The sequence below is a fragment of the Montipora capricornis genome, chromosome 8 (assembly GCF_036669925.1).
Source record: "Montipora capricornis isolate CH-2021 chromosome 8, ASM3666992v2, whole genome shotgun sequence".
NCBI classification, from domain to species: Eukaryota; Metazoa; Cnidaria; class Anthozoa; order Scleractinia; family Acroporidae; genus Montipora; species Montipora capricornis.
Genome location: NC_090890.1, coordinates 22,543,727 through 22,553,726, shown reverse-complemented (window position 1 = coordinate 22,553,726; position 10,000 = coordinate 22,543,727). Strand labels below are relative to the sequence as shown.

At 37.7% G+C, this 10,000-nt stretch overlaps 1 protein-coding gene and 1 non-coding gene across 3 annotated transcripts in view; one reads left to right on the top strand and one right to left on the bottom strand.

Annotated features, from left to right (window-relative positions):
* Positions 1-225: 225 nt before the first annotated feature.
* Trnaf-gaa (transfer RNA phenylalanine (anticodon GAA)) lies at positions 226-298 on the bottom strand. Its single transcript has one exon. It is a non-coding gene; the product is annotated as a tRNA-Phe (tRNA).
* Positions 299-2,189: 1,891 nt separating this feature from the next.
* LOC138060484 (calmodulin-like) overlaps positions 2,190-10,000 on the top strand; it is a 15,665-nt gene continuing 7,854 nt past the window's right edge. Inside the window, exons 1-2 of one of the 2 annotated variants that reach the window (XM_068906278.1) lie at positions 2,190-2,358; positions 8,121-8,148. In XM_068906278.1, the coding sequence (XP_068762379.1) occupies positions 2,356-2,358; positions 8,121-8,148 (31 nt within the window). In that variant the 5' untranslated portion in view covers positions 2,190-2,355. Of the gene's footprint in view, positions 2,359-3,365; positions 3,650-8,120; positions 8,149-10,000 lie in introns of those variants that run through there. The other variant, XM_068906277.1, reaches the window with a different exon arrangement.

Sequence of the window (10,000 nt, the reverse complement as noted above, 5' to 3'; positions counted from 1 at the left end):
GGCACTTCACTTAGTACTCAGTCCGAATTACGGTACCGTACCCTTGTTTTTCGGGGTGTAAATATTTCGTGTGTTAACAGAACAAACAGAAGGTATATAATGAATTGGTATATGAAATGAATCATATATGAACTGCGGATATGAAATCAAGTGAAGCTATGATTCGCAGTAATTTTTTTTATGAGCACAATTTTTGCAATTGCGTAGAGAAGCCTGAAAAATTCAGGACTTCAACGGGGTTTGAACCCGTGACCTCGCGATTTCGGTGCGACGCTCTGACCAACTGAGCTATGAAGCCACTGACGTTGGGAGCTGGTCCGTGAGGAATGAATCAATGATGAATTGGTATATGAAATGAATCATATCCGCAGTTCATATGTGATTCATTTCATATACCAATTCATCATTGATTGAAATGAATCATATATGAACTGCGGATATGATTCATTTCATATACCAATTCATCATTGATTCATTCCTCACGGGACCATTAGAACCCAGAAATGACCAGCTCCCAACGTCAGTGGCTTCATACATGTAGCTCAGTTGGTTAGAGCGTCGCACCGGAATCGCGAGGTCACGGGTTCAAACCTCGTTGAAGTCCTGAATTTTTCAGGCTTCTCTACGGAATTGCAAAAATTGCGCTCATGAAAAAAATTACTGCGAAGATCATAGCTTCACTTGATAGAAGGTATATAGACACATAGACCCGTGCCAGAAATTGTAGGGGTGCCAAACACATCTCTGGAGGTGTGTGGTTTAAAAGATTGAAACCCTTAGCATAACAAGTTAACTTCGTTCCGTGAGTTTGCTGACGCTGCGAGAAAGAAATGGTCGAAAATGGGACCACATTAATTGGTTACGATGTTCTGGTCTCTTTTGCCGCATCTCTTTGTATATCCGCGAACGAAGCGATAGATATAGGTAGATTGTCGTTGTTGTGAAGGTCACTGGATGGTACTAGCAAACAGTTCCCGGGCCATAAACCGCGACACCATTTAAGCAATCGGAAGACTCTCAATGCCGTGTTGCTGGCCGTAGAAACTTAGAGTCGCCATCGACCATAATTGGTTAACCTCAAGGACGGTGATTACTGGAAGATATCACTACCTGACCTCATACTGTTTCAGTTGTCATCCTTGCCTTCAATAATGGTTCTCGCATTATTTGACCAACGCATCTTTTCAGGGTATTGTCTGCTCACAAAGCTCAGCAGGGAGCATGTATTTTCGAGTTTGCTGAATTGAATTAACCTTAATTAGGCTGAAAATCGCGTGTTGTTTGCTAAATACCGAACGAGCTAAATATTCAGTAAAGACTTAACGCATAGGTTGCTTTCATTCAATCTCCATACTCGTACGAGTTAGACCATATGAGCACTCGTGCGCATGACACAACTTTGATTATTTCCAATAGCGGACAAAAATCGCGCACCCGTCAAAAATATTGAATTTTGAAAACTGGGGTTACTGTTAGGACAATGATAACCTTATTGCATTTCAAATCGTTTAACGCTTCAACTGTGTGGTCAAAATGAATTATTAATTACAGAAAAATTGAAATGAACTTTAATGGTTGTTGTGGGTTGTAGGTAGATACGCATGATATTAGACACCCTCCGGTTTGATTCACAAATCTGATTTTGCTTTTCTTTATTCCAAATGAAGACGGTTATGCTGAGATTCTACCTTGTCAAGGTGACAGAATGAGATGGGGGTATTTGAAAATTCTCACTGTAAAAGAGAATTTACACAAACACAATCAAATTTTTAAAGGTCTTATCTGAAAAACCCAATTAGACATATAATCAGCAACAAATCTTTAATATCGTGCAGAGATTAAGGAACTACACAAAAACATAGCAGTTGAGGTACCATCAATTTGAATTTCATATTCCTTCTGGGGCGTAAATGTTCGATATGTTTGCATTTTCCTTTTAGCCCAAATGGCGAGATTTAATCAAAATAAAATCCTTGTTTATAATCCAGAAATCACATTAAAATATTTGTCGCTGAAGAGAAAGCTTCTATCAGTAGCTTCACTATCTCGATCTCAATTTAAAACTGGATCAATCGAAAATGTTAATTATGAAAGTTTAATGGCGATGAAATAAGCAATAACAAAGCGTGGCCATGATTGGTCAGTTGCAAAGTTTTGTTTAGGGAGAATAGAATTTGTGGACACAGTCTTACTTACAATACTGTAACCCCTTTACATTGACGCGGTCAGGCCGAAACCATTGCATGCTCCTAAAGCGAAATCACATCGGAAGATAGATTTTTGGTGGTTTTACATCCACGATATATATAGCACAAAGTATTGTTTTCTTTTCGGAGAAATCTCACACAGAAACCGATGGTAAGTAAAATAGCGATTACTTTCCTAGGCGAAAGAGATTACCGTAGCTTTTGCTGTTCCACTTACCAGTTCATCGCCGATCGAATTAGTTCTGAAAAGGCCGGCCACAATTTTGACAACAATTATCGTGAGAGAAAAAGCAAACTGATAAAATTAGCGATTTTATGGAAAACGCACTTTCGTGAATAATGTCAGCAAACAAGGGTGAATGGATCTTTTGGAAAAAAAAACGCTAAATGTGAAAAGCTTTCTGCTTTTATTATCTTTACATTCAATTTGAAGCTCGCAGCCTACTTAAATTTCTCATGTCGGAAGTTCGTCGTTCGTTTGAAAAATATGAATATTCATATATTCTTGAAAGCATCTTATTTAAATTACAGCACTGATTGATGGAAGTACATTACCTTGTTGCGTGGTTGTTACGCATTTTATTCGGTTTTTCGGAGAATCAGACCTCTATTCCCATGCTCGACAACTGCATTCTCAATCTGAATCTTACTCCTTGGCGTGCGATAACCACGTTCCCTTAGATACTTTCGCGAAAAATCGTAGGAATTGTTGTAAGTATGAAATTTATCGCAAACGTCTTTTCGATCACATGGTCGTAAATGAGCGGAAATAATTTTTGAGTATTGAAATTCAAAATGGACTAATTTTCCTTTAAGCGCTTTTTCTCATAGCTTTCTCGAAAATCAGGATATTTAACTCGTTGGATTAAAAGAGGTAATCGTACCTCCTGAGGTGTGGTGTTCATTTTATGACAACAAACACATGTGTTTTTTGCCATCAACTTTTCCTGCTTTCATTTTATATAACAAATATTGACCAGATAAGACATAAAATCCACGGTCACTGATGTCAAAAAGCCCCATTATTCTCAAATAACAATGGAAATTTTTTGAAAATAATAATTTTATGTAAATAAAAAAACTCTTGCAATTTCTCTTCGCAAGGAACAAATCGATAGGCAGACCTCTATTGTTTTTTCCAAGGTTATTTTTTTCTCATTGAGCTGGCCGCGATTTTCGTAAAATTGTTTTTAACTAAATAGATTTCATTTATTTACCTTTCGGCGGCTGTTTTTCGGTTAAGAAAAAGGTTCTAAAAATATTCAAGAATTAATTACATCGTTTTAAAAATCAAACATAGCATCGGAGATCAGTTTGTGTCCTGCCTTCATCGCGATTATCCATGAATTGTTAGTAATCATATATTTCGCCAAATCAATATATATATATTGCGAGATATGTCTACTAAAAGACGAGAAGGGTTGGAAATCGACAATATCGAGGTATTTGCTATTTTTCTGTCTATTTACATGTTGTGTGAATTATATTACTTAGGTTTTTGCAACTCTGTCTTGAACTTAAAATCACACAGAGTGCATGCACGGGTTTGCAAAACATGTCTTAAGACTGGACAACATCTTTAAACTGATTGTATATAAAAAAATAACAGAATGGAATAGAAAAGAACGGAATGTACTGTAGGTTTTCCGGATGATCACAAAATGAACTTCGTTTTTTTTCTCAACTTTATCAGCCTCGGAAACCCCCAGCGTAAACATTTAACCGAGTCTCTTTTTTCAATTGACCTTCAATTTTCGTGGAAAATCCTGAATGCTTATCTATCTTTTCTTGAAAATGACTTTTTAAAGAACATCTCTTTGTATTATTCTGCTTGTCTTTCAAACATAAAATTCATTCAGAAAATTACATCGTTAATTGCTCCGCCGTGATTGAAAGCTTCGACTAAACTTATCTTGAATGGCTGAAGCGCAAAAGGCTTTAAAAGAAACACCAAATTTCGAAGCAAGCGTGTCTCTGTTGGACCTCCCTCGAGCTATGGAAATTACTAAATGCGCAGAGAAAAGGTCCTGCGAATGTTATTCATTTCATGATACCAGTGATAAAGCAAAATATGACTTTTGGGCTATGAATTAAAACAAGCAACAAGGCTTTCGTAATTCTGAAATGGAAACTCGACGATCACGAAACAAGGCAATATTTGTGACAAAACACTGAACTGGGGAAAAGAACACCAGCCTTGTTAATGCGACCAAGAAAAGTCGGGTTAAATATCGTTAGTATTTACATGACGAGAACAGCTCTCACTATTGAGTGCGCGTGACAACATGATACTATGAAAGCTCCATAGAAAGCCATAGCTAGGAGAGAGCTAACTAATGATATTGTCGATTGAGAGAATGGTTCTCAAACCAGGAAAGTTAACAAACTGCGTTTAGACAAATGAGAGTTGATGGCCTTTTTACAAAATGAACCACTCTTTCCTTTGTAATCAACTTAATTTAAATTCACGAGAACATTTCACGAAAGAGATTAAAGAATTGTAATTCTCTTAAAATTTGGATTCAGTATCTCACCGAGAAAGAGATGAAAGGTTAATGAAGGTCATTGGCAGAAACTCCCATGCGAATCCAACTGCGATTGCAATTCTCTACTGATTTGTGCTTATTCGAGATGATTGGATTTTTGATTTGAAATTTGATTCGCCTCATCGCCTTAAGCGAAGGGCTGCTTTTTTTAATTGATAAGTTTTTTAGTACAGAAATAGAATCCGAAAAATCGCGTGTATTGCAAATTTGTGCATTTTAGTAATTTGCTTCGATGTTTGAATTCAATAAACAGAATGTCACCCAGAAAACTCAAGTACTACTACTGATCGATGCTGATAATTTATGCCTAAAATCGAAGCAACATAATTATTCAACTAGAAATGTATCTTTTCAACACTTTTTTGTTCAGCACCGCTTTTATTAAAATAAATGTTGGAAATATTTTTTTCCAATTTCAAACGGGTACCGGCTTTATTTCGAATGACTTACCCATTTTGATTCGGGCTCTTTCAAATCAAAGAAACGTTACGTTGTTCAATTCTAAAGCATCTTACTTACTCATGTTGACAACGCGCGTGACATCCGCTTCGCGTCCGAAAACTCACGCTTCGCTAAAACGTTTTCCTCGCCAACTTGTGGCAAGTCTAATATTCATAATGGGCGTTTTCCATTTACCAAGAAATTCCGGAAATTCCGGTTGGGATGTAAATAGAAAACACGTTTTTGGTTCGTTCCAATGGAAAATTTCCGGAATAAACGGAACTTCTGAAAAGGTAGTCCTGTTTTCCCGTTGGAAACTTTCCGATGGAAATGTGTGTTCCATTTACAACTTTTGAAAGGTCTTACCACTTCCAGGCTATTCACGGCCACATTTTAAAATTTTGGCGCGTAAAATCGCAATCACTGGGCGGCAAACGGACTTGAGTTAAATGGAACACGTTTTTCACCCGATGAATTTCCACCGAAATTTGCGGAAATTTTTTGTAAATGGAAAACGCCCAATGTCACCTCATATATATCTTCCTTTTTTCGCATTTAAGTAATATATAGGAATTAAATTTAGAAAGTTATTAGAGCGGTTTTCAAATGAGTGTCGAAAAATCAAAACCAAAGTAATTACTTTGGCCAATCAAAAAGGACAGAGACAATCCGTTAAACCAATCAAAACTCGAAGTAATTACACGTAGCCGACACAAAGCGCGGGAAAATGTGCACGCGCGAGCCACGATTGGTTTTGGTTTCACTTCTTGGTTGAAAAAATGGCGCGAGAACTTTGAACCAATCACTGAGTGAAGTAATCATAAACCAAAGCAATTCGCTAATTACTTTCGACACTCAATTGAAAACTGCTCTAAGAGCATTTTATAATTAGAAAACCATCCTTTGCGCTTCCTCGAGAAATGTAAAACATCTGCTTTTATCCTAAAATATTTATATCGAGGTGGACACAAATTTGCCCAAAAATTTAAGGGCTAGACTAGACCTGAAGTATCAAGTACATAGAAAATCGCATACATATATAATGAAATTCCAGCAAATCCATTCGAGTTCTGTGCCCGTTTTTCAACATAGTAAATTACCTTTATTGACCACTTTAGCATTCGGAGAATCAGTTACATTAAAGACTTCAAAACTCATAATGTTCCATGTTTAATTAAAGAAAGCAGAGAGCGGTTTACGCCAGAAAAGAAGCCGATCTCAACATGACGATCAGACTTGGGAAAAGGATTGATAGTACCATTTTCTGTTCGTTTTAGTACACACTACACAATTAAATATATGTGGTGCTTTCCGCGGGCGCTGATTGGGTCACTCGGAGGTAATTAGCCAAGAACTATACACCTCCGAATAGCCGGCGCGAGATTTGAAATTTCCGACCACATTTAAAAGAATAAAGTAGTTTTTTTAGTTCGCTTTTTATTCAACTTGTGTGGTATATACCAAAACAGTTATTCACCACAGTGTCGGTGAAAATGGTGGATCTTTACCAACCACTATTCACCTCCACTTCGGTGAATATGTGGAATAATCAAGAGAAGGCCTTTTAATTATTTAAATCTGGACCATCTGCTTTGAATACGCGAACCAAACGCAAGATGCTTCAATAAGCTAACTTAAATATTCACAAGGTAAAGGTTTCTAGCAATCACGTCCCTCTAGAGTTCGACAAGTAAGGAATCAAAAACATGATATATTGATCTTGATATCCATGTGTATGTGAATGGCTTGTTGGAAAATTAGACCTTCAGTCTCACTCCATGCAAAACGTTCACCGTTGAGAGATTGTTACCAAGAAAAAAAAAGCAAGCCTCGACATGGATATTGAGGTAAAATCAGGAAGGACAACTTGTCGAAAACTTATTTGGGTGTGGATATAAGTTTGGAGGATGGAGCTTTAGAAAATGCTTCTCCTTCTCTATTTTATAGCTACATGTAAGCTGGGTAAATTTTGCTTGAAAGTCAAAAGTTTACCCGATATTATATATTATTAAATTCTCAACCTCGGATAATGCAATTCTCGTGCTCTGATTGGTTCACTCAATCTCGGTTATCAGCTCATATACCTTAGTTTGACCTTATATGGTAAATGATTGCGCTTAGCGTTGCTAAACTAAAAACGTTTACGCCAGAAAGCGAAATTTCTTTCGGTATAAAGCAAAAAAAAAAACGTTTTTGTGGAAAGTTTAGATCACTTTCGAAGCTTACAGATACGCGAAAAGGTAAGAAATGTTTTTGTGATGAGCCTGCGTCTATCTGACCACGAGGTATTACACAATATCGCATCTTCATCAACTTTTTTTCGATTTCGCTAGAATTTTCTCGCTTTTTTAGCTCGTATTTCGTACTTCTAAACTTTTGGAGTTTAAGGAATTTAATAAAACAATTATTCCATTCGCGCTTGTTGGATATGAGAGTGGTTATAGCCAACTCGGTGCTACGCGCATCGTTGGCTATTTACCATCTCATATGGATATGAGAGTGGTTATAGCCAACTCGGTGCTACGCGCCTCGTTGGCTATTTACCATCTCATATCCAACGCGCGCTCATGGAATAATTGTTAAATATCCAATCAATGCGCGTGCTCTGATTGGTCAATCAGCTATGTTTTATTGGGCCAGTAAACTCATGGAAAAATCGCACGTCTTCTGAATTATTAGATAAAAGCCATAGACCACAGGTTTCTAGGCATGATAAACCACTTGGAATGTTGGAAGAACACTCGAAGAATGTGTTCTACCAACATCCCGCATGGTTTATCAGCCTATAAACCATAGGAACTTGTGGTCTATGGCTTAAGTTAAAGTATGTGACTTAGGTCACCACAAATTATTATACATCATGTTTCCGTATTTCTTTTGGAGAATAGAAACGAGTCAAACAGGTTTTTTTTCTTCCTTTTTACAGGACAAACTCACGGAAGAACAAATTGAAGGTAATTTTCAAGCCGTGTTACGTCTGCTTTACTAATTTAGGCCTCAATCTAAGCCGTTTTCTGAGCTGACTCTAAAAATCAAAAATAATTTTGGAGATCGTGAAAGCAACCGAGCTGTAAATAAAAGTAAATACAAATTACAAAAATCAGTTTAAGGTTTCAATGGATCAAATGAAAAGTTAGAATCACTGACCTTGTAACAGTATCATCGATAGCGGGAAAAATCGCCCGGCTAGTGTGAATGACATCTCATCCTTCCAAGGAAAGAAAAGGAGAGGAATTTTATTCAAGTATCTATTCGTTCCAAGTCAAATGTTGGTTTTTGAGGAGAGGGGAAACCGGAGTACCCGGAGAAAAACCTCTCGGAGCAAGAAGAGAACCAACAAGGTCAACCCACATATGGCGCCGAGTCAGGGAGTGCTCTCACCACTGCGCCATCACTGCACCCCTATGTCATTCATGATCAATTCTGACAAGAGTTAGTTAGACTCAGTCTTTTAATAATCAGTTTTTTTCCGTAAGGTACTCGAATTTTGCTTGAAGTTACTATATGCATGAAATTGCTTGAAGCAGATAAACGTATCACTTAAAAAAAGACAAAGCTGAAAACATGATCTAAATTTTTGCAAGCCCATTAAAGTCAGTGGTGGGCCTCAATTATTCTTTATTCACGTTTTTGTTGTCAGATATTTTTATAACTAGTCTGCTTACCACACACCAGTCTGACCTGCTCATTGCTATTTTCCTGTTTTTTCCCCCCGCTCTTTCTGCTCTTTTCGCCCTTTTTTGTCACCGTTATTCACCCTGTTTCGCGCAATCGTGCTTGCTCTTTCTTCCGCGGCACGTCACTATAATTTTGTTACTTTATTGAGGTTCTTTCTTGCGCGCTCTCTCTCTCTCTCTCGTTGTTCGTCAATGATATTTCTGCTGTTTTCTCGTGCTCTTAGTCGCTCTCTTTCACACTGTGCATCGCTTACACATCGCCTGTTTACTGCTTTTTTCTTTTTCTTGTTCAGTCGTTTTTTTCCTAGTTGTGCGACATATTTAAAAAATACTTAGTTTGTTTTTTGGTATGAGTTGAAAAACGACATTGATCAAATTAGAATTGAAACACAAGGTTTAAAACAGAGCTTAGAATTCACCCCAGGAGATGTAGTTGTTATGAAGGCCGAAGGCTGAAATGGATCTACAGAAGACGAATGATGAACTGAAGACCTTACGGAAACGAATTACCAGCGTAGAATTACAGCTCTAAACGGAAATCGAAAATAATATCAAACTCGAACAATACACTCTGCGCAAAAACTTCTGATTTAATAACATTGAGGAGAACGAGGGCGAAGACTGTAAGAGCGTAGTGAACGATGTAATTTATAACGATTTGGGGATTGACTCGAAAGATATTAGATTTCATGCAGTGCACCGTGTTGGAAACAATGTGGAGGTTAGCATTGGCCTAATGCTCAGTCTACAATCTATTAAGCTGCTTTCTCGCCACGGTTTTCCAGTCTCCATCACCCATTGCGTCCGCTTTCAGAAATGAATCTCAGTATTTGTTCTCTTAATCTGAGAGGATTGGTGGATAAGATGAAAAGGAGAGAAATGTCCAAATGGCTAAGGAAGAAAATACTCAACCTACATGTTACATAACCTGCGAACGCAGACGTATTTCCGGCGGCTACTTTTCGGGGGAGAGAAACGACCGCCGGAAATACGTCTACGTCCGCAGGCTACATGTTGCAGGAAGTTCACTGTTCTGAAGACGCAAATCCCATGTGGTCGGCAGAACTGATGGGGTTTATATAAAACTATTCTTAGCGGTCACGATAGCGCCATGTGTGGTGTCGCTATT